The 24,679-nt window shown below is 41.7% G+C and overlaps 1 protein-coding gene across 3 annotated transcripts in view; it reads right to left on the reverse strand.

Moving 5' to 3' along the window:
- Positions 1–6,003: 6,003 nt before the first annotated feature.
- Positions 6,004–24,679, reverse strand: part of LOC122070918 (protein LEO1 homolog) — a 72,715-nt gene continuing 54,039 nt past the window's right edge. For 2 of the 3 annotated variants that reach the window (XM_042635166.1, XM_042635164.1), the window contains 6 exons: positions 9,121–9,300; positions 8,734–8,865; positions 8,489–8,593; positions 8,138–8,380; positions 6,566–6,729; positions 6,004–6,298 (listed from right to left, as the gene is read on the reverse strand). In XM_042635166.1, coding sequence (XP_042491100.1) covers positions 6,595–6,729; positions 8,138–8,380; positions 8,489–8,593; positions 8,734–8,865; positions 9,121–9,300 — 795 coding nt within the window. In that variant the 3' untranslated portion in view covers positions 6,004–6,298; positions 6,566–6,594. The remainder of the gene's footprint in view (positions 6,299–6,565; positions 6,730–8,137; positions 8,381–8,488; positions 8,594–8,733; positions 8,866–9,120; positions 9,301–24,679) is intronic. The other variant, XM_042635165.1, reaches the window with a different exon arrangement.

Consider the following 24,679-nt stretch of genomic DNA (forward strand, 5'->3'; position numbering starts at 1 on the left):
TCTTCTGTGTCTGCTATTTCTGATGCTTTAGCTTCCTTCTCTGCTATATCTGGGCTTTCTATCAATCCTCATAAATCTCTTTCCTTCTTTGGAGGAGTGTCTGTGCATCTTAAGGCACAACTTAGTGCAATATTGGGCGTTCCTGAGGCCATCTTCCTATCACATATATAGAATTGCCTTTGATTTTCTTGAAGCTTGCTGCTTATCACAGTTTTCATATTCTTGATAGGTTTCGTAAGAGACTTCAACTTTAGAAAAGTAAACTTCTACCTTTTGCTAGTTGCCTTGAGCTAATTAGATCAGTTATACAAAACTCTTATATTTTATGGTATGGGGTATTTGGGCTTCCAGCTTCTATCTCTTCAAAGATCGAATCTCTTATGGCTTCTTTCCCTTGGAAAGGTCAGGATGGTGTAATTTTTCTCCATCCCATTAGTTGGGGTAAGGTATGTCTTCCAAAACGGAAAGGGGGTCTTGGTCTTCGTAAATTTAAAGAGTGTAATATTTTAGGGATTGTTAAGCTAATTTGAAATATTGCCTCACATAAGAAGAGCATTTGGGTTGACTGAGTGTATTCTAGATACCTCAAGTCTAACTTGATTTGGACTACCCCTTATCCTTTGGATATTTCTTGGCCTGGAGGAAAATTCTTAAATATAGACATTTTGTGTCTGAGAAAATTCGATCTTCTATTGATGATGGCTCAAACACATTTCTTTGGTTTGACAATTGGCATCGTGACGGTGTTTTTATTTTAAAAAAATGGTGACAGAATCAAATATGATACTGGTTCGGATAGGTTTGCTAAGGTTTCCTCCATCTTGAGAAATGAGAATAGTTCCTGGCCTTGGTAATTCTCTCTCATAGAGGTTTGGAAGAAACTCCCCAACATTCACTTTAGGCCTAGGGGTAGTGGGGTTTTATTCAATGGGACAACTTTACTAATAAATCCACCAGTTCTATTGCTTGGAATTGGTATGCGTTAGAGCTCCTGTTGTTCCATGGTTTAGATCTATTTAGTTTGGTTCTTCCGTCCCTAGGCATTCCTTTACTGCTTGGATGGCTATGACTAAATCCCTCCCCACTCAGGAGTTTTTTCTTTAAAGAAATATAACAATTCCCAATTGTTGCTTTTGTTGGAACTCTATAGAAAGTGTGGGTCATCTTTTTTTCTCCTATCCCTTTTCCAAGTCAGTTTGGAATGGTATCTCAGGAAATGTTGCTCTCCTAGATTTATCCTTTCTTTTGATAGAGAATGGAGGTGGATCTTAAAAGAATTCACTGCAAAACTTCTTATGATATTGTAGGTAAGTTGACTTTTTGTGCAGCAATTCACCATAATTGGTGGGAAAGAAGTAAAAGGAGATGGACTTCCTCTTCACGTTATATTGATCAAATATGGAATGCCGTCACCTTCTAGGTGAGGAATAAAATCCTTTATAGGTGTGCCAGGTGCTCAGATTATTTTAGAAATAGCACCTTGCTTTGGCTTAGGATCTTCCACTTGTCTCCCCTTCCCCTTAACTTTGATGAAGCTCTTTTTTTTTGTTTCTCCTCTCCCCCTTCTTTTAATGTACCATTCTTTTCTTGGTATGTAATTTGCCCCCACCCCTAGTTTTTCTTGTATCCCCCTTGTGGTTGTTTTCTCCTCTCCCCTTAGTCTTCATTTGTTTGGGCTCTGGCCTTTGGATAGCCTATGGATTGGCTTTGTATTTTCTTTTTTTCTTTTCCTTAATATATTTTCATTCACCCAAAAAATATATATATATATATATCATCACTATCACATTCAGCTTCCACATATTTTATTCGCTCAATGCCACCAACATCAGCATTATACCCAGATGATTTGTTTCTATCATCTGTGCTAGCAATCAATAGGTAGACATAACTTACCATTAGAATACCGTGGTATGAGTAAAACACATACCTGTCTTACAAACCTACAAGGATCTTTGATAACAGTACCTTAACATTTTCAAAATCTCACATCATAAACCAACATAAGTAGCGGAATCAGAGTATAGTAGCGGAATCATAAATAAAATGGAAAACGTCTAATGATAATATAATAGCAATAACTGAGTTATTCTGTTACATTCATCCATGACATATAATATAATCTCAAAAAAAAAAAAAATTACAATCCATAGTTATACCCAAAAGTATCAAAGTATGATGTAAATCTTACGGTGCGGCGTTAGCACAGTGGTTGCAAGCACAGTCCTGATCGTGCTCTCCTGCAGTACCTGCATCATCATCTAAAAAGGGTATATGCGTGGGGTGAGCTTTCCAACTTGCTCAGTGAGGGGTGGGGTTAAGCACATCCAAGTAAGACAATAGCAGTAAGAATTTATGATGCATGATTGTGAAATTAACACAGTCTAGTAAATGCTACTAAGGCTCATTAGGCTTATCCTGGGACCAATACATCATCAGCATGCGGATAGGTTCCCGCCTCCGGCAACAATCACATCGTACCACGGGTGTGCATTCGAAAAGGTAATCGAACATACCAAATGGGTTAGACCTCGAGCACAAAGTGTAATCCATCTTTAAATAAGTCCTGGGGACACGATACCAGCGAACCTTGGTCACAAAGTGTAACCCGAGACTATTTCCTTAATCTAGCATGCATATAATAGTTTAGTATAGACTACGCAATACCGGTTCCAATCATCTGCCACGAAGCGTATCCATTTCCAAATGTAGTCTCGGGGTACACGATACCAGTGAGACCTTGGCCACAAAGTATAACCCACAACTGCAATTAACTCTAATGCACATAATCAATGCATAAATGCAACATACACACGGCAATCACGGCACTAGTACCACCTCGGCCACCGGATCTCGTCTCACACACAACAAACACACGGCGATCACAGTACCAGTACCACCTTGGCCACACTGGATCCCGTCACACATCTCCATACAATTCATATCATAATCGTAAAATGACGAATGTAACATATCATCATCGTATTTGAGCAATTACAATTAAACATGTAATTCTAACATGTAAGCAATTTAATAATAATAAACATTCCAAAAGTAAATACAGTCTATCCCTCACCTGGTTTATTTTGAATGTTTTAGGGTTCAAAGACGGCCACCATCACTAACTCAATTCTGACTTTGGGGTTCGTGTGTGTCATTGTCGCCTAACTAGGTCAAAATGAAGAGAAGGTGGCATGAGAGGTTACACTTACCTCCGGCAATTCTTCTTCTTCCTCTCCTCTCTTACGTTTGGGCAAAGAAGAAATGAGGAAATGAATTCGTCATTTCTAACGGCACGCATGCACGAACATGTGGGGTCATCTCTTCCCTTCCAATGGCGCCAAGCCAAAACCCACTACTTTTGATCTCCGGTCCGAGACCTATCACAACAGCAGGGCAGGGTTAAAAAATAATACATCTGAATGTCAACAACTCTATAGTATAAAGATGCATAGATGAAAGAAGTTAAAGCCAACTAAAATTATCACATATAGAAATCAAGAGGTGCAACATCAATAAATAATGATCCATTGATGATTGGAGGGCAAGGGGATCAATAAATGTTTCTAGATGAGCGGTTATATAACACAAATAAATAACCTCAATAAATAACAATCCATAGATTCAAAAAAAGTTGCATCTTGTTGGTTGGGATAAAATCTGTGTGCCTCAAAAAGTAGGGGGTCTTGGTATTAGGAAATCCAAAATTCACAACAAAGCCCTTCTACTCAAGTTGGGATGGAGAATGCCAACTAACGACCAAGAGTCTATGGGTCCAAGTCCTGAAATCTAAATATTTCAATAAAAGGTCTATTTTTTGACAAAAAGACGATGAATATGAGAGGGTCGATCTTTGGAATAGCATTAAAAAAAATTCTGCCCTCTCTCAGTCTATGGTAATTAGAAAATAGGAAATGGAACCAGCACATTTTTTTGGTATGACCCTTGGATTGTGGACCACACCAATACCACCATCGAACTTGTCTGCACAAATGATAACCAGCATGCAGCAATGACTCGTGCTAGTTTCTGCTTGGAGGACAATGGGATGCTTTTCACTAAAGCTGTGATTCATAGTACAATTACAAATAGAATAACCCATTTACATATCTCCTCTTATCAAGACAAGTGGATAAGCAAATTTTCCAAGGTGGGAATTTTGACAACTAAATTAGCTGCTTTGTTTCTAACTAATTAACTGACACGATTCAATGTATGCTCAAACAGGTACTCATGCTCATTTCCTTGCTCAATGTGGCGGCGATTTTTCTGGAAAATCAATATCCACCCCAAATTTAAGATTTTCTTTTGGAGAGAGTCAATGTGGGACTACTGACAAAGGATATGTCCTAAAATGGGTGGATATTGACCCGTTATGTGTCTTTTTCCATAACCAGCAAGAATCCCTATGGTATGTTATGTTTGAGTGTGAATTTTCCAAAAGATTATGGGCATCTAACCCATTAGGCCTCAGACCTAATTCTTTTCACCAGTCAGTCTTTTAACAGAGCCATAATGTATTATTTTAGATCTTGTGGTTCCCAAAAAAGAGCTAGCTTCTTTATTCTCTAAAATTATGATCATATGCTACCTTATTTGGAACCATAGGAATCAAATACTGTTTGGGAAGCAAAACCCTAACCCACACAGTATAATTAAATAGGTTGAATTTTGGATAAATAATGGCTTAATTACTGAAAAGTCTTCTACCCTTCCCTATCAAAATGATAGTCTCATTCTAGTACTCTCGAGTTCATTAGAGGGGAATATGGCTGGGTGGACTTTCTGTTTTCTTCATAAAAATCAAAGTATCTTATGTCAGGCTAACTATATGTGGACAGGAAAAAGTGGTGAAGCATCAAGAGGGCTGTTATCCTGTCTATGGACAGCAAGGATGGAGGGGTGAAAAGTGGACCTGATTTAGAGTGATGAAGACATACTTGATAGTTTTTTGGATGGGGAAAGAAAGAAAGCTATGAAACTTTGGCATTGGATAGCTATACCTATATATGTGGAACCAAATCAGTAGCAATCCTACCCAAAATTTTGTTTAAAGAAAGATAGTACCTATGTTGCTAAGTTAATAATTTGGCTAAAATGGCCAGGATTAACAACCAATCTCTAAACTATTTTGGATATGCTGTAAATATTTTATTATCTAGTTTGCTTTGAATAAAAGAAAAAAATGAAGTTAGAACTTTTAGATATGTAGTTATGATCCAAGACTTGAGCTGTAAACACATTGTTCTATACCAGGAAATTTAGCGGAAGAAACTAACCTCTCCTTTTCTATTTCCTTTGTTGGCTACCGATGCAATGTTCACTCATTTTACAATGTAAACATTGATAGAACAAATAAATAATAATGTACATGGTTCGAATTATGCGCAAACGGTGAAAATAGACAGCAAAGGAGATGGCGATGGTGAAGGAACAAAATGGAGATCAAGGGAGATGACAGAGTTTAAGAATAGAAAACTACACGAGAGGGTAAATCATGTAAAATGGAGAGCTCGTAAGATTGGAATGACGTTGAAGAATGAAAAAATGGAGACTGATTGAGAATGGAAGACTACGCCAAAAGGTGAAGAAGATATTTTTTAAAAGAAAAAAAAGCAATGGAGTTGAAATCCCCTAATACCCTTCCCACGAAACTGTCATAGTTAGCTTTGAAATATGATTCACTTCCGGTAAACAACCAAAAAAGAGGTGTCGAAACAGAGAAACTGGCGGGCATCTAACAATAGGTTCAAAATTACATTGAGATACATACGGCCAAATAAAATCAACAAACATGCATAAACAAGGGTCACGGTACGCCCATTCTACTACCTACCACTCAAAATTGAACTACCAAACAACTTTTTATTCTTGAAAATATTTTAGATTAATGCAACCAAAACAATTTTAATTTCTTGACCAAAAATTTATTTATTGACAATTTCATGAGATCAATCCGAACTTGAAATAGAAATCATAACAAAACTGGCCATAACAAAGTTCTAGCATCAAATCAGCTTCCAGCATATCATTATTTCTTCCCCTTTTCCATATAATTTCAATGTGTAGGCAGGCATGGGAAACGAGGACATTTTTGTATTTTTGTTCTTACACAGTAAAATTTGGGAGACCCGTTCCCTGTTAATAACTTAATATCTAATAAAGGGTACACGTTGAGTAAACCAATATATAACAGAAGAATAATTCCTCTATAGATCTGAAAATGACAGGAATGACGGGGTGAAGAAGATTCCAACACCAAAAAGAATTGAATGGTTTTTATCTTCAATGTCATCTCCTGAAAAAAAGGAAATTCAATCGCATTAATCACTCATGGACAAAAAGAAAAAAAAAATCATTTCTAGTAGCTACGTCCAAAAAGTAATTAACAATTTTGAATGAAGAACTTAATCCTCAAAACAATGTGCACATAAGTTTGGGTATCATATGTCGGCTTTTATCCTAGGGAGGGTTTATCCATGTTGATACTTGTAAGTTGCAAAAAGGAAGACACAGTCTCACTGCTTTGTGTTTCTATCACTATATTAAAATTGAAATTACTCACGGCTGTTATTTATCATCCAACGGCGGTTTTCATTCCTCATCGCTATCAAAAACAACTGCCATTCGGCGATGGGTCATTGCCTTTCTAGGGGGAGACTCTACATCCGACTCAATCTCCTTGCGCTTGAGGCCACCCCCAGATTCCCTACTCTTTCGCCTTGGTTCCTGCAACAGAGACCAGCAAATTAATATTACACACACACCAGAACAAAGATCAGTTTCAGGAAGCAATTCAGACCTCAAGAGGTTTGCGCAGACAAGCTGACATGACTCCATGGGTAGTGGGTTAATTGGTGCGGGTGTGTGTGTTTTGCAGGGGATGGAAAGGGTACATGATGAACTAATAGTTCAAGCCTGGTGATGTGGCCAATCCAGCTTGTCCATCAGATAGACTCTGGATTGGCCTTGGCTCAAGCTCCATCCACTATACAGTCCACTGCTTGAGACTTTTTCCACAACCTAATGCCAGCCGCTGAAGTATGTAAAATTCTACTAACAAGAGTACAGAAAATACTAGGCTTAGTATTAGCACAATAGAGAGTTATCGAAGATGTATATCCAAAAAAGGACCGCATCTAAAATCTCATGTTGATTCTTTAGTAATAAGATCGGCTAAGTCCTATTTGGCCACTCCAGGAGCAATGACAGCAACAAGTGGAGCACCCTCGGTTAACCAATTTTGACAAGTGGATTGGGTATTTGTCAGGTCACTTGACAGGCAAAGCAGTAGTGAGAACAGTTTAGTTCAGTGGTAAAGAGTATTGATATACTGTCAGAAGACATAAGTGTTGAGCCACTTACATCCTCTCAATTTGATGTTAAGACCAAACCCAGCCCCAACCAAACAAATCTAGGTCAGTCACGATTTAACAACCATATGTTAGGCCCTCTAGTTTGAACTGGACTTTGGGTGACGGTTCACTCTGCAATTGGCAGAACCCACCCAAACCAGTATTGCACTGTTAACCAAACTTGGAGACCATGAATAAACAGTAAGGAGAGCACCGGCCATTCACCAAGGTATGGGTCCGGCTGTGATGTGGGATCTATCATGCTTAAGTCAGCAAGTGTACAGAATAAGCATTTCATAAACAGTTGACAATCAAAGAGTATGTCAATTCCATGGCTGCCAAAGGACGATGCTACCTACCAAGATACCCTCTAGTTTTTCTCCCTTTTTTCTCCTTTAAATAAGAACCACCGATGGGTTAAACAGACACGCATAGTGACAAGTGTCTTGACAATAGAATGTTCACAATTTGCCCAATTGGATCATTTAATTTTTTTAGGCAACCTTGGTTGCATCTACCAAACTGAGCATCGCTCTTCACCTTGAAAAGTGCACGTACGCATAAGCAAAATGTCAAGGGTAACAGCTATTCACAAAAGGCGAGAAACTGACCATTTTCATCTGCAAACTTTTGAGCTATTTCTTGAATGCCCGTGGACAGAATGAAAGTTGACTTGCCATGTGTATGTATAAAAGTGATTTTATCCACAATTAACATAGTTCCATTTCCATTGCTGCCAACCCCAACCACACACAAAGAAAAGAGGACAACGAGATGCATACCTCAGCTCCCTCCTCTGATTCTTCATTTCCACCAGTGTCCTCTTCATCCTGCTCATCCTCTTCTTCATCTTCATGATCTGGCTCCTCTTCCCTCTTACGAGGGGGAGACTTATCACCTTCATCCTCATCACTTCCATACTCAGACTCCTCTCTCTCACTATCAGAGAAATCAACAGGACGCCGAGCGGATCGAATTGATGGGAAAGATGATTTCCGAGGGATGTCTTTGTGAACCTGTGACTGCTAGGCCAAGCATGGATTTCAATTTTCCTACTAAAAAAGAAAAAAAAACACGAGAAGAAGCCCTGCAACGTAGTGGTTAATATGTTGCAAGAATCCCACAGGAAGTACCCGTTTTGCATTCATAATGCGCTTCTCAGCCTGTGCTTCAACTTCGAGGTCTTCCTCAAAGCGATGGCGAGCAGCTGAGCGGCGGGGCTCATGATCATCCTCATCCTGAGCAAAAGAAATAATGAAAGCTGGACTATACGGCTGATAGTTGGAAGAAAATGTCTGATATAGTATTGAACCTGTACGTTATCTAAAGCCCTGAAAACAAAGCAAGAGACGAGAGAGAGAGAGAGAGAGAGAGAGACCTCATCAAGTGCTTCCTCTAAGAACCCAGGTGAAAGTTGACGTCCCCTTTCTACTGTTTGTGTATATTTCCTGCTCACCTTTTCCCTCTTGCGATGGAGAAGTTCATTAGCCCTGATTGATTGACCTACAGCCTGTAAAAGAAGAATCATAAAATTTGCAGAATCTACAATAACCCATATATCCTAGGACTTATTTGTAATCTCAAAACATAATATGAAAAGTTAGTTTTATCACAACATATAGCCAGACATTTTATAATATTAGAACCTCAAAGCTAGACTTAGATGCCCAAGCCAAAAAAAGGAAAAACAAAAAAAATCAGTTGAACCAAGTTCCAAGTCAACAGCAAGTTGTAGCAGATCTAACAACCAAGAGTCCATGCTAACCTTTTCTTTCTCCTCCTTCTCCCTTTCTGGATCAATGTCCGTAACACAGTTCTTAACCTTGTATACCTTTTTGTGTCGAGAGTCAACAAGAGCAGTTAATAACCGATGAGAATTTGAAAACAAGGATGATGGCATAAACCTCATCTTCCTTGAAAGCCTCCCTTGTGATTGCAGGATTCCCTACATTGTTAACACAAGATAATCAATCATAGGTTCAAATCAATATTCCCAGTAACAAGGAAATTCTATATAGACATATCGTTGCTACCATATGAAACTCAAGTCAAAGTGCAACTCAAGTAACAAGAAAATAGCCACATAGGATTGAAATCATGACATACTGCCTAAGACACATATAATTGGCCAGACCAATAGAATTATGGCAAAAGGTTCTATGCATGGTCGAAAAAGGAATAGTTTCTTTTGCAGCCCATCTAGTTGTGCAATATGAAAGGATTTTGTATGCTTTTAAATCAAAACATGAAACATTACCATCCAACCTTTAAAAAAAAAAAATTTGATAGACAATCAGAGGTCCAAACAAATGGTCTCAATGAAAGTCACAATTTCTTAAAGACAACATGCACTGTGTGTGACTTTAACTACATCACATCCAAGAGGAACTTAATTACTGATTTGTCTAGATTTATATAAATCCGGGCTACATGTCGAACTATGAGACATAGAAAGCATCATCCCTAATAGTCCTGGTGAATGTCATATTTAAATGTTAAACACAGAAGATGTAAGCAATATAAATAAGACCATCAATAATTTAAAATAAAAGTGTAGCAGTATTAGATCATCAAACAACTCAATAGAAGGAAGACGAAGAAGAGAGAAGAAAAGCAGAGGAAATCAATGAAGAGAAGAAAAACAAACTCACACTAGACTTGATAGTCTTACTGTGAGCAAGCATCTTTATTTATAAGGTCAAAACAATATAAAAACAGGATTACCCCATTAGTATTACCGTACTATGCTTATCTAAAACATACAGAAACAAACCCCATAATACCCCTACTGATGAATAAATCTGACAAAACTTCTGCCCTCTCCGTGAACCCATGACTGACTAACCGATGCCCTCTCCCCCTCCGGTGGCATCCGCCGTCGGCCCTCTCCCCTGCCCTGCCATTGAACCCACAGCCCCTTCTCCCCCTCACCTTTCCCTTGCTCCTCCCCCTCTCCAGACCTTGGAACTCTGTCGCCAGCTCCACCCCTGATCTTCCCCCCCTTCCCTCATTCCTCCCTTCCTCCCTCCACTGGCCACTCCCTATCCTACCAGCCTCCTGCTTCTCTCAATTCCACCCCCGTTGGACTTTGCCCGCCTGGGCTTCTGGACTCTGAAATCCACCGTTGAAGCAACTGCATTGTTGGCTCCTTCCTTGGCAGCCAGACACCTTTCCTCCTTGCTAAGGCCTCTCTGCTTAACCAATGGAAACCTGCCGGAACTCTCTCCACCTTTGTGCTTGAGAATGGAACTTTCATTTTCGATTTCTCTTCCCCTTTGGACAAAGCCTTTTCCTTGGATGGTGGCCCCCTGGTTTGTGGGGAAAAAACCAATTTTCCTGCGCCAGTGGGATCAATTCACCTCCTTCAACCACACAGAACTTTCCTCCATCCCCCTGTGGGTCACCTTCCCTAACCTCCCCCTCCACTTCTAGTGTCCCATTGGGTTGAGCTTGATTGGATCCATCATTGGTAAGCCCCTGTACTCAGATAAGAGAACGAAAATCATGGTCCTTTGCTAGAATATGTATTGAGGTCCAAGCAAACAAAGATCTTCCCTCCTCTGTGACTGTTATCGATGGCGAAGGACACTCCTTCAGTCAAGAAGTACGATTGGCGGCCTCCATCGTGCTCCCTCTGCAAAGTATTCGGCCACTCTACGGCACTGTCTTAAAAATCAAACCTCGGTTGACTTCCATGCCCCGGCAGAGGAAACGGCTGCTACGCCGGTTGATTCAAATGGTGCTGAGTTCACTATTCAAGGAAAAAAAGGAAAAAAAAAAAAGGATAATAATACTATCAGGAACAGTTGTGTATCGGAACCCTGCAATCCTTCGTCGGAAAACTTGGCCATTGGAAATGCCATTGAGAAGACTTCCGCTCTGACTGATGGTTCTTCATCGTCGCTTGGGACTGCCGGTAACAACAAATTCTCGGATCTCAAGAATCTTGATGCAACAACTGATGGATCCGATCTTCCTCTCCTACCTACCTCTGATTTGCTGCCTTGCTCCTCTATTACAGATGCCCAGGTTGAGGCCGTGTCCAACTCTGATTCGATCCTTCCTTCTGAACAGCTTGCTTCTTCCCTGCCACCTCTCCTCCCCCTCCCCGATGCTTTCCCCTTCCATGCTTCCTCTCTTACCTCGACCAAAGCCCCCCTTGACTCCTTTTCCTCTTCATTAGACCATAACCCTTCCTTTATCCTGAACCGTTTTTCCGGTTCAACTCTTAAACACCACAAAGTTTCTTAAAGACCACCCACTCTACTCGGCAAATCTCTCCAACTCATCCGACCTTCTGATCCCATCTACTAACCGACCCACTCCGAACTAGAACTCGACTCCTATCCTGAACCGGCTCACATAACCACACCTCGCCCCACCCATCAACCGCCCCGCCTTTGTATCCGAACCTGTCTCCCCCCTCACCCCTCTTCGCACTTCGAGCTTCCGCCAGCTCTGCTCCCACTTGCTTGCCTGCTACCATTAAGACTATCTTGTCTTGCCTGTCTGGGCCCACGCCCCCGCTAATCACCGCTGCCTCTTCTAACCTCGGCCTTGGTGGCCCCCCTTGCTGCTGCTGAGCGCCTTAGCCCTGCCGTCACTGTTACCACTCCTCTGGCCGATAATTCCCACCTCTCAACGACCAATGTTCCTTCGGCTCCTCCACCCCTCTTAGAGCCTTGGTCCTGGTGGAATTACCAGCCCCTGTCGCCAATTTGGTCTTGGAAGGCTCTCCCGTTATGTCTCAGGCCTTGGAAGGCCCTAACCGGACTATCACCGTCAAAGATGTCTCTGGCCTTGGATGGCCCCAACCAGACTGCATCATTGGCCACTGTTCCCCTCTTTGGTCAAGAGGCCAATGCCTCTATGCTAGCTGCCAATTCGATTATGGGTGAATCTGTCACTGTGCGAGATTCCTTGTCTACTCTCTCAGTTTGCCCAGCTTTCTTGGCTATAGGTTCTGCAACTGGGCTTGCGAGAACTGATCCCAATAATTCTAAATTAGCTACCCCAAGTTGTGAAGTTGAATACCAACACCTTGTCCATTCAACCTCATCCCTATCCCTTACCCCTGTCGCAACAAATACCCCTGCTACTACAGAAAATTTCCCCGCTGCCCATCCCCCCTTGATGAAGCCATCTAACAAGAAGAAAAAATCCACTTCCACCTCTTCCAAGTTGCCACCCTCTCCCAAGGTCAATCCAAATTCCGCCACCTCTTCGGTGATTGGATACGTCTGTCGATCCTCTCTCGAAGAATTCCCTCTGCTTCATATGCTCCCTGCTCTGCAAAGCAATTTCTGCCCTCCTCTTCTGACCTCCAATGATCCCCTGGACTGTTTGGAATGTTCGAGCTCCCAATTCCTCGTCCAAGCAAGCCAACATCAGATCCCGCATCCACTCCTCCCTCTCCAATCTCTGTTGCCTTCTTGAAACAAGAGTTCTTAAAGCTAATGCCTCGCGTATCATCTCATTTATCGCTCATATCCTGGTCTCACATCTCCAATTACCTCTACAGTCCCAACGGCAGAATCTAGGTTCTCTGGGATCCCACTTCTCTCCTTGTTAATGTTATCTTCTCCTCTACCCAAGCAATCCACCTCTCCATCTCCCACTCCACTGGTGCTCATATCTGTTACCTCTGTCAAATATGCACACAATCTTACCCCTCGCAGGGCTTCCCTCTGGGCTGAGCTTCTATCCTTTAGCCACTCCACGAATTCTAGGCCTTAGGTCATCGCGGGTGACTTCAATGTCATCCGGTTCAGCCATGAGAAACACGGGGGTAACCCCATTGATCACCATGTAGTTGATTCCTTCAATGACTGCATTGAGGACCTTAGCCTTAATGATCTTCGATGGTCGGGAGTTAAACTTACCTGGCACAACAGAAGGTCTGGTAGCCTCCGTGTGGCTTGCAAGCTGGATCGAGCCTTAGTCAATGAAGCACGGCTTGACTCATCATATCCATCCTCCCATGCTTGCTTTGAGCTCCCGGGAATTTCTTATAACAGCCCCCTCTCCATCCACGTCCTCCCCTTCCACTCCTTTGGTCCAAAGCCCTTTAAGTTCTCTGATATGTGGGTCTCTCACCCTGAGTTCCTTCCTATAGTGAGGGACGCTTGGGCCATTCCCATTAACCCCTTCCTCTCCCCTCTCATCTTCCTTGCCAAGAAGCTCAAGAATGTCAAAGTCACCCTCAAGATCTAGAATTCTTCCATCTTTGGCAATATCTCTTCTCGAGTCTCTTCTTGTCGGGATAAGCTCTCCTCCATCCAATCCAAAATCCAGTATGATCTTCTTAACCCCTCCTTTGCTGCTGAGGAAAAGTCTTTGGCTGCTAAACTCTCCCTGCTCCTCAATCAGGAAGAAAGTTTTCTCCGCCAGAAAGCTCACATCAAATGGCTTGACCTGGGAGACTCAAACACTGCCTACTTTTACAGGTCTCTCAAGGCTCGCAATAATACGAACTCCATCCCCAAGCTCATCTCTTCCTCTGGCATCGAGATACTCAACCCAGCATCCATTAAAGCCGAAGTTCTCAATTCCAGGGCATTCTTCACCCTCAGCCTTCGGCTCCATCTCCCCCCATCTCTCACCTTTTTAATAAATTTGTCCCTGATGACCAGCTCCCCTTCCTCCAGTCCATTCCTTCTGAGGAAGAAATTCTGGCGGCTATCCTCTCCCATAAGGCCAATAAAGCCCCTAGCCCTGATGGTTTCAGCATGGGGTTCTTCTCTTCTTGTTGGAACATCGTCCGACATGATCTCATTCATGTTGTTCAGAGTTTTTTCCTGAATCCCAGCCAAATTCGTGGAGTCAATTATACCTTCCTCTGTCTCATTCCCAAAAAAGAGGGAGCGATCTCAATGAATGACTTAAAGCCAATCTCCTTATGCAATTTGCTCTATTAATTTGTGGCCAAGATTCTATCCAATAGAATCAAAAAAGTCATTAGCATCCTTGTTAGTCCTAATCAATCAGCGTTCATCGCAGGTAAGAGCATTGCTAACAACATCATGCTCTATCATGAGATTGTTCGTAGTTTTGACAGCAAATCTCATTCCTCAATTGGTTTACTCAAAATTAACATCCACAAGGCGTTTGACACTCTGAGTTGGGACTTCTTATCCAAAGTCCTCCTCACCATGTCTTTCCCTCCATCCTTTGTTCACTGGATCCACAGCTATATTTCCTCTCCCATGTTCTCTATCCTCGTTAATGGTAGCCCTACTGGCCATTTTCCTCCCGAGAGAGGAATTAGGCAAGGCTGCCCTCTCTCCCTTCCTTTTGTCCCTCTCCCTGGAGGTCCTGTCGAGATCCATCCAATCGGCCACAGATCTCCACTTGATCTCCTATCCCCAAGTGCAAATCCAACCTTCTCACCCACCTTGCTTTCACTGATGACATCATGATTTTCTCTAAAGCTAATCCTCTCTCCATCTCTACCATTATGGATTCCCTTCGATCCTTCAAAAGCCTCTGGCCTCAGCATCAACTTACTCAAATCCAACATCTTCCTTTCTAGAGTCTCCCCTGACATCCAAGATCGCCTGCTTGGCATTACCGGATTCTCCTTAGGATCCCTGCCTGTCAAATACTTGGGGCTCCCTCTCATCTCCTCCAGGCTCTCCTCCCATCATTGCTTCCCCTTGTTGTCCAATCCAAGGAAGAAACTCTAGCTATGGAAAGGCAAATTGCTCTTTTATGTTGGCCGCCTTACCCTCATCCGTTCGGTTCTCCAATCCACGTACTTTACTAGTCTAGTGTCTACTCCCTTCCTACCACCACTATCAAAACCATTGAAGGAATCTTCTGCTCCTTCCTTTGGAAAGGGACGGATACCTCCAGGTTCCTGCACCCTTTTAGTTGGAGCAAGATCTACCTCCCCAAAGCCGAAGGGGGCCTTGGCATTCGGAGAATCCAAGATGTTAACTCTGCGGGTATTCTCAAGCTCATTTGGAAAATTGTTTCCAACCACAAGAGCATTTGGGTTGACTAGATCCACTCCCACCACCTCAAGCACCACTCTCTTTGGACTGTCCCAGACTCCCGGTTCCTCCGAACAATTCCTGGATCTGGAGGAAAATTCTCTCTGTCCTCTGGCTCCAGTGCCATTTCCTTTTCCATTGGGAATGGTCAGACTAATTCCTTATGGATGGACACTTGGCATCTGGTTGGAATCCTGGCCTCCTTGGTTTCCCCAAGAACCATTTACGCCTCTAGTATTCCCAAGTGGGCCACTGTGTCCAACATCTTGTCCCCCCTTGGCTGGTCTCCCCCTCCCTCTTCTCCCCCCCTTCTTGACCTCTGGTCCTCGCTCCCTCCTCTTCCTTCAGGGCACCAAGGTAGGGACGACAAATGTATCTGGGTCCACTCATTCAATGGGATGTTTTCTTCTGCCTTGGCTTGGTCTTTTGTTCGACCCTCCAGTCTTGTGGTTCCTTGGCGTAACCTTGTTTGGTTCAAGGGTCACATTCCTCGCCACAGTTTTACTCTTTGGAGATGTCTCTCCAACTATCTTCCCACACAGGCCTTCCTTACTCACCGCCATATCCCTGTCTCCCCCTCCTACTGTCTCTGTCCCCATGACTCTGAGGATATCCCTCACCTCTTCTTCTCCTGTCCCTTTTCCTCATCCACATGGAAATTGGTCCTCTCCCAAGTGCTGGCCTTCTTCGAGGCCTATTTTTCCTTTTGATAGAGTGGATTTAGATTGACATAACCTTCTCGGGATCCCATATCTGTGATACTATTGGGAAACTGGCTTTTTCAGCTACTATCAACCATATCTGGATGGAGTGCAACATCTGAAGATGGTCTTCCAACTCCCAATCCTTGGATAAGATTTGGAAAACCATCTCCTTTGATGTTTCCTCCAAACTGCAGTCCCTTCCCCAAAGACTTGTTCCTTGTTCAGCCAGGAACAGCCATACCATTGCCTCTTGGAACCTTCACATTGACACCTTCCCCCATCCTTAGCCTCCCCTCCCCCCTTTTCTTGGAGCCTCTCTTTGTGCCTCTCTCTTTGGGTTAGCTAGGTTTTTCCTTGCTGATCCGATTCTGGATTGTGTTTTGTTGTAATTGTTTGGGTCTTTGTTTGGCTAGCCTCGGTCTAGTCTTCCTCCCCCCCCTTCCTCCCCCCTTGTGTGTTCTTCCTCTTGGTAATGAATTTATTTATTCATCCAAAAAATAAAAAATACCCCTACTGATAGGAGTATACAATAACCAAGGGAATTACAAGAAACTTAACGCTCCCCCTTAAGCTCGAGCACGTACATAACCTATGCCCAGCTTGACACAACCATCAAGAAAATCCGGACAAAACAATGCTTCAACGAACACCTCACCAAGCTGATTCCCAAATGTAACAAACATAATTGAGATCAATTTCTTCATCACAGCATTCTGAACAAAATGACAGTCCACCTCAATGTGTTTTGTCTGCTAAAGAAAAACGAGGTTACTAGCAACGTGGTAGACACACTAATTATCACAAAACATATTTATAGGCTAATAATAATGGGAAAATCAAGCTTCTGAAGGAGTGATTTCAGCCACATCAACTCAGCTGCAGTATGAGGCATAGCTTTGTACTGCGCCTCAGCATAAGATCTTGCAACAATAATTTGTTTTTTGCTCCTCCATGTAATAAGATTACCGCCAACAAACGTGCAATACCAGTAGCTGACCTCCTAATCTCCCATCACCGTTAGCACCAACCTAATCTGAATCTGAATAGCTAGCCAACTACAACAACAAACTCAACCTTATCCCAACTTAATGGGGCCGGCTAACAGCCAGCCAACTCAGTATGCTCATTAGGTCTATAAACGAGACCATTTCATGGAGCACCCTTAAGGTACCTCGGAATCCAACAGGCAGCCTCCAAGTGAGCCTACTTAGGTGACTCCATAAATTGGCTTATCTCGTCAACAACAGAGGATATATTGGTCTAGTAACAGTAAGATAAAGGAGCTTGCCAACTAATCTCTTTTACTGATTCTTATCAGATAGCACTTCACCATCATTAATCCCAAACCAATGATGTGTGATCATAAGAGTATTAACAGGCTTGGATGCCAATATATTAGTCTCGGTCGAAAGATAAAGCACATATTTTCTTTGGGTGAGACTAATCCCTTTCTTGCTACGAACAACCTCATTACCAAGAGAATAACTGAGAATACCCAAGTCTTTCATCCAAAAGATCTGGGTTCTCTGGAACCCCTTCATTGCCCTTTCTTGATCGTTCCTCTCCAATTATTCCCACAGCCCCAATAGTAGGATCTGGGTTCTCCGGAACCCCTTCAACTTTCACGTCTCTGCTCTTTCCACTTCCTCCCAAGTCATCCACCTTTCCATCTCCCTCCCCTCCGGCTCCGCCATTTGCTTTTTCTCTACCATATATGCTCATAATCTTGCCTTCAACAAGCTTTCTCTTTGGTCCGGCCACCGCTGCTTTGCCCCCACCACTAGTCCTAGCCCCTGGGGGGTTGCTGGGGACTTTAATGTGATTCGCTTCAGCCATGAGAAGCATGAGGGAAACCCCATTGACATTCAAGCTGTGGAGGCCTTCAATGACTATATTGATGATCTTGGTCTCAACGACCTCAGATGGTCTGGCGTCAAATTTTCATGGCACAACAAAAGAGCATGTTCAAATAGAGTGGCCTGTAAATTGGATTAGACCCTTGTCAATAAAGCCTGATTCGACTCCTATATCCTTCCATGCCTCTTTGATCTTCCTAGGATTTCCGACCATAAACCCATATCCATCCATGTCTTGCATACTATTATATAAAAATATGTACTCATGCTTCGTGACTAATCTTTTCTTTAACTATTTTACCATTCATTATTATTTAATTCCCTCTCCTCTTATCATTTTTCTCATTCTTTTTTAATTTCTCCCAAATTGTTGGTACCCTTTCTAATTTTTATTTAGATTTTTCCTAATTTTTTTTGTTTATCTTCAACTTTTTACTCTTTCCTTAGTTAACCCTCTACACTCTCATGTTTCTTGCTTGTCCTTGTATCTCTCCATAATCTTTTTTTATCTTTTTCTTTTATCAACCCTCACCACTCACAGTTCTTGTTTGTCCTCTCTCTCTCTCTCTCTCTCTCTCTCTCTTCACGTTTATTTTTGGGGTAAAACTCTCTCCATGTTTTGTCTTATAATTATATTATTATATTGAAAGAATATACCTATATTTCAATCTATATCCTACCATAAATTCATACCTATTAGGAATTAATGGGAGGATACCCCTTCCTATTTTGTTGCTAAGTAATCTCTTTTTATCTCTTTCCTTTATCAACCATCACCACTCTCACGTTTCTTGTTGTCCTTAAATCTCTCCCTCACCACATTTTGTCTCATAATTATATTATTATATTGAATGAATAATTGTACTACAAATTCATATGTATGAGGAATCAATAGGAGGATGCCCCTTCCTCTTTTGTTGCAAATTCCAAGAACATATCCTAATATAATTCTCTCTTATCATATTTAATAGGAAACTCAATCTCCCATTAAACATCTCAATCCCCCCTCCTATCCACATTAATTGAAAACCTCCCCTCCCCAACCCTCTCCCATGTCTCTCCATTCTCTCTCATAATTCTAAATTAATGAGGAAACATTTTTTTCCTTTTCTAATGTAACAGTTGCAAGCTGCAATTGACCAATGGTCATGGTTTCAAGGATTAAGAATCAGATTGATGAATTGGTCTTTTCAGATCAGCATCGGTGGTCATTTTTTCCACTATTCGAAATTGATGAATCGGTCTTTTCAAATCGGCATCGGTGGTCATTTTTTCTTCTTTATTCTTGAATTGTACTATTTACTAACAAGTTCCGCATGGATGCAAGAGCAGTCCTTGATAATGTAAGATGACATCCCCCCCTTTTTTTTTGGTAAACATGGCATTTTTCCCATTTCTCAGCAATGCAGTGTGACATATTTAGGGTTTCTCAACTTCATGGAATCTTTTTTTCCCAATACACCTTGTGTGCATATAGTATCATCTAATGAAAGGTTATCCATATCCAATTTTAATTGGCCTCAATTAATCCATCGTTACTGTCCAAAGGAGAAGTTAGAAGACAGATTTGAACCGTGAAATTTTGTACCCAAAACAAACGCGCTACCAAGCTGTGGTTCATCCCTTTTGATTGGTCTACCGTGTCATTTGGTTACTTCATGGTTTAAAGTATCTCCGATACCGATACGATACCCTCTGATACGTATCTAAAATTTAGCTGACCAATACCGATACTTTAATCCTTGATCTTTAGCATATCTTAGCGTATCTCCGATACAATACGATACCCTCCGATACGTATCTCAAATTTAGCCAACTGATTATCTCATTAAAAAAGGGAAAAAGGAAAAGAAGACTTCTAATTTAAATCGCATGAAACAGCAAGTTGGGTTAAGTAAAAGTGAATGACTCTGTCAAACCTTTAATGCTAACACATAAATTGGAAGTGATTGATTGACTTCCTTTATGTGCTTTCCCTCATATGGTTGATAACAACTATATGATTCCGGTACATAGTCAAGGTCAGGTTTGTGAGGAAAGTGAAAGTGCAAGTGGTTGCCCTGTGGGGCAACTCTATTCCTTTTCGTAGCTTTACAACGTGGCTGCATGCAACTCTCTCCAAAGTTGGAATAATCTAATCGTAACCTCACTGAGGAATTAAAATGAAATTTTACCCACCCTCTGAAGATAACCTAGAGCCACTCTAAACTTTGGAGGCTGGTGTCTGAACTTGTATATATCTTACAACATTAACAATCCAAATTTCCTTTATTAAAAAGCAGACATTTTTTACTAGGCATTGCCAACTAGGGTTTTATTTATGGGAAAAATATTTTTGGTAGCGGGGAGGGAGAGCGTGGCCCCTACACCCAGACACATGGGGAGTGAAATGAATGGTCCACCCCTTATGAAATGGAAAATAATGCCTCTGTGGATACTTCTTCGTACGCTCCCATTTGTCAAGCATGCGCATGAACCGCACTCTCCCACAGTAAACATTTCCTTTTTATTTATTTATTTACTTACTATTTTTTTTTATGGGAGAGGAAAAGACTGCGTGGCAGCTGGACAAACATAGGGGCCACTAGGAGCACTAGTAGAAGCATCAATATACTAGAGTGGGATTTACGCGTTTCATGAAGGGAAAGGCTGTCATTTAAACCCCCCCCCCTAGTGTTGGAAGGGAAATTGATCATTTACAAAAACTCTCGAAGGGATAATAAAGCATTTCACTTGGTGCTTTCAATGCATATAATGCGACCTCCCTTACCTAGTAAAGAAGATGTTGAGATTTTCAAAAATAAGAGAGCCATAGTCTCACATCAATTATCTGGGATATTGAATGTATCTTCATATACCATTGAACTATGACCAATCAATAATTTAAGATTTTGGGTAAATCCCCCTCGTCAAGTTGTATTTTTTGCACTTACTTTACTTAACAAGAAGAAGAGCAAGTGTAATGGCGAACAAACTGGTTTGTCTCCTTTGTATTTCATTACTGTCATTCTCAGAGATACTACCATTAGATGATTGCTCATAAAAAACAAATACATATTCTGATACTTACTAGGATTGGCTTCGTTTTACTATTGTATGTAAAAGGACGAATGTGTAAGAGAAGGAATTTAGCTTCATAAAGGAAGCTAACCTCGTCTCTAGGAAGAGAGTTTTTGGATAATAATACTTATCGTCTTCTCACATTACCAATGATTAAATAGGAAATATAATTACTACTGCTACTAATACTAACTGCTGACCATGACTAACTTCACACATAACTTCGCATACTAACTTATCCCACTTACATACTGTTGGATGGGGTAATGACTTATGTCAAATATGACATTGGCCCTCTTTATTTATAACAATGGAGAGAAAGTTCTACAGAATTACAAAGACCATTAAACCCCTTATGGTCCGTTTGGCAACTGACACTTTCACTAAAACCCATTATTACAGTACTCCCACTCAAGTTGGTGCATAGATATCACATATGCCCAACTTATAAATAATCGGATGAAACATCATACTTCTAAGACCTTTAATAAATACATCAGCTAGTTGTTCACTACTGGGAACAAAAGGCACAGTGATAAGACCCATACCCAACTTCTCTTTGATGAAGTGTCGATCGATCTCCACATGCTTGGTTCGATCATGCTGGACAGGGTTATGAGCAATGCTAATGGCATATTGTTTGTCACAAAAGAGCTTCATAGAAAGGATGGCAGATACAGTCAATTCTGTGAGAAGACCATGAAGCCATAGGAGCTCTCAAATGCCATGTGCCATAGTACAAAACTCTGCTTCGGCACTTGAACGGGCAACCATTGTCTGCTTTTTGCATCGCTATGTAACAAGTTTACCACCAACAAAGGTGCAATAACTAGTAGTAGACTGCAGTCATCAGGGAAACCTGACCAATCAACATCCGTGAAGGCCTCCACCAAAAGGTGATCATAACGAGAAAAATGATGACATGTCCTGGGGCAGATTTCAAGTACCACAGAATACGCAGCACAACTTACATATGAGTTGAGTATGGATCATGCATGTACTGACTAACCAAGCTGACGGCAAATGCTGTCAGTGCATGTATGAGAAAGATAGACCAAGCGCCCCACTAATCTCTGATATCTCCCCTTATCCACAGAATCACCTTTCTTGCTACTCACGTGACCATTAGCTTCAATAGGAGTGTGCCCGCTTACTCCCTAACATGCTTGTCTCAGAAAAAAGATCAAGCACATACTTCCACTGAAACAAGTAAATCCCACGAGAAGACCTGGCAACTCCAATGCCAAGTAACGAAGTTGTCTTAGATCTTTAATCTCAAATTCCTCACTGAAGTATCTCTTGAGGCGAGAGATTTCAACCATATCATCACCAGTAACAACAAAATCTACATAGGCTATCAGGATAGCAATCTTCCTACCAAATTTCTTGATGAATAGAGTATGGTTTGGCATTACCTTGAGAGTAGCCTGTAGCAGCCATAGCCTTATGGAAACGCCCGAACCAAGCACGAGGGATTGCTTCAGCCCAAAAAATGCACGCTTTAGTTTGCATATCTTCCCTTGGGTTTTGGAGCAAGTGAAGCCAGGAGGAATGTCCATATACACTTTCTCCTCAAGTTCCTCATGAAAGATTGCATTCTTCATATCTAACTGCTAAAAATCCCAATCTGAGTTAGTGACACAAGCTAAAATAACACCAATTGTGTTCATCTTAGCAACTGGAGCAAAAATCTCCTGGTAATCAATCCCCTTGAGTCTGAGTGAAGCCCTAGATCTAGCCTTGTACCGATCCTCCGTACCATCAGCCTTCTTTTTTACGGTGAAGACCCACTTACACTCAACTATCTTCTTTTGTGAAGGAAGACACACTAGAAGTCTAGATCCCAATATCCCAGATCTCATTCTTCTTCAGAGCGTGCATCTCTACAACCATAGTTGCCTGCCATTGTGAGTTTGCCAGGTATGAGAAATGGACACTGAGGAAATAAAAGACACAAAACTATAGTAAGAAGAAGAAAGTGAGTCGTAAGAAACAGTTTTAGCAATAGGATGTAAAATACAAGACCTAGTTCCATTACGAACAACAATAGGCAACTCAAGAGACTGATCAACAGAAGGAGAATTACCTTGGACAAGATTAGGCTCGAGAAAAGACAACTGGCATTGTAGGGTAGATGCTAGATGTGCAATGGTCTGAGTTTGCTCTCTACGACTATAAGCATGTACCTCTGGCTGAGGCGAAGTAGGAGTGTCACTCTCCTGAAACGAGACACTGTAAGGGATAGTAATTTCAAGAAACGCGGCATATCTTCCACAATGGAAGGAGACTTGTCGCAGTGTAGTATAATGCAGATTCGTGAAAGACAACATCCATAGTCACAAACCAACATCGAGGTGGAGGATGAAAACATCGATAGCCTTTCTGAGTAGGAGCATACCCTAGAAAAATGCACCGGAGGCCAAGAGGATCAAACTTTCAATGACGATGATGATCGCGAGCATTGCAAATACCTTAGGAGGTATAGGAAAAGCAGCGGAACCTTGGAGAAGGTCCAAAGGGGAGCGAAAGGAATGGACCCGAAAAGGCATTCATTTGATAAGGCAGCAATGAGAATCGCGTCACTCTAGCACTGGGAGGAACATACATCTCAAACATAAGAGAGCGTGCTACCTAACAAAGGTGGCGATTCTTCCGCTCAGCACCCCATTCTGAGTCGGTGTATCCACACAACTAGTCTAATGGATCATCTCATAATTGGAAAGGAAGCCTGAAAGGACCCTTCAAAGTATTCATGGTCATTGTCGCTTCAAAGGATCCTAATGGTAGCACCTAACTGAGTTTGAACCATGCGGTGAAGCTACTGAAAGCAATAAAAGGTCTCGCCCTTGGTTCGCATCATTTAACCTAAGGGGTTCGAGAATGACAATCAATAAAAGAGAAACCACCGATAACCATTAACAGACTCATAGCGGGATGGACCCCAAATATTAGAATGTATCAATGAAAAAGGAGTCGCACTTTTATTTCCAAAAACAGAATAAGTGATCCGAGTTTGTTTGGCCAACACACATGCCTCACAAAAAAACAAACTCGAATTACAATTTTTAAAAGGAAAAACCCTAGCTAAAGTTTCCAAAGGGGGATGTCCCAATCAATGATGTCACTATAGTAACTCAGAGATTGGAGGTGACATTGAGAAGTTTGGAAAGCCTAACCAGAGACCAATGCCTAATAACAAGCAGGTACAAACCACCACGCAACCTACCAAATCCAATCGTTGCCCCTGTCACCAGACCCTAAAAAACACGATAAGACGGGAGAAAGGTGACTTTACAATTAAGACTGGAAGTAAGACTACTAATGGATAAAAGGTAGGTTAGTGGGAAAAGAAGGAATATACAATACAGTAGAAAGGGATAAAGAAGGGGTACATCTAATAGTGCCCTTTCCCTGAATAGTGGAATAAGACTCTAGCAGAGCCCTTTCCCTGAATAGTGGAATAAGTCCCGCTAGCCAACTTGACCTTACCATTACCAGGGCATGTAGTGTACTATGAGAAAAGAGGTAAGCAGCATGTCATATGATCAGAAGCCCCAGAGTCTATAATCCAAGGGTAGAAGGGACATACATAGTATGGCCACAGAAGAAGATACCTAACCCAGAAGGGGTGGAATGAGTAGAGCTTGCAGTGACTGGTGCAGGATTCTAGACATGTCAGAAAATGCCAGAGGGCAGTAAGCTCATTAGAT

Source organism: Macadamia integrifolia, unplaced genomic scaffold (assembly GCF_013358625.1).
Source record: "Macadamia integrifolia cultivar HAES 741 unplaced genomic scaffold, SCU_Mint_v3 scaffold_157A, whole genome shotgun sequence".
Classification (NCBI taxonomy): domain Eukaryota; kingdom Viridiplantae; phylum Streptophyta; class Magnoliopsida; order Proteales; family Proteaceae; genus Macadamia; species Macadamia integrifolia.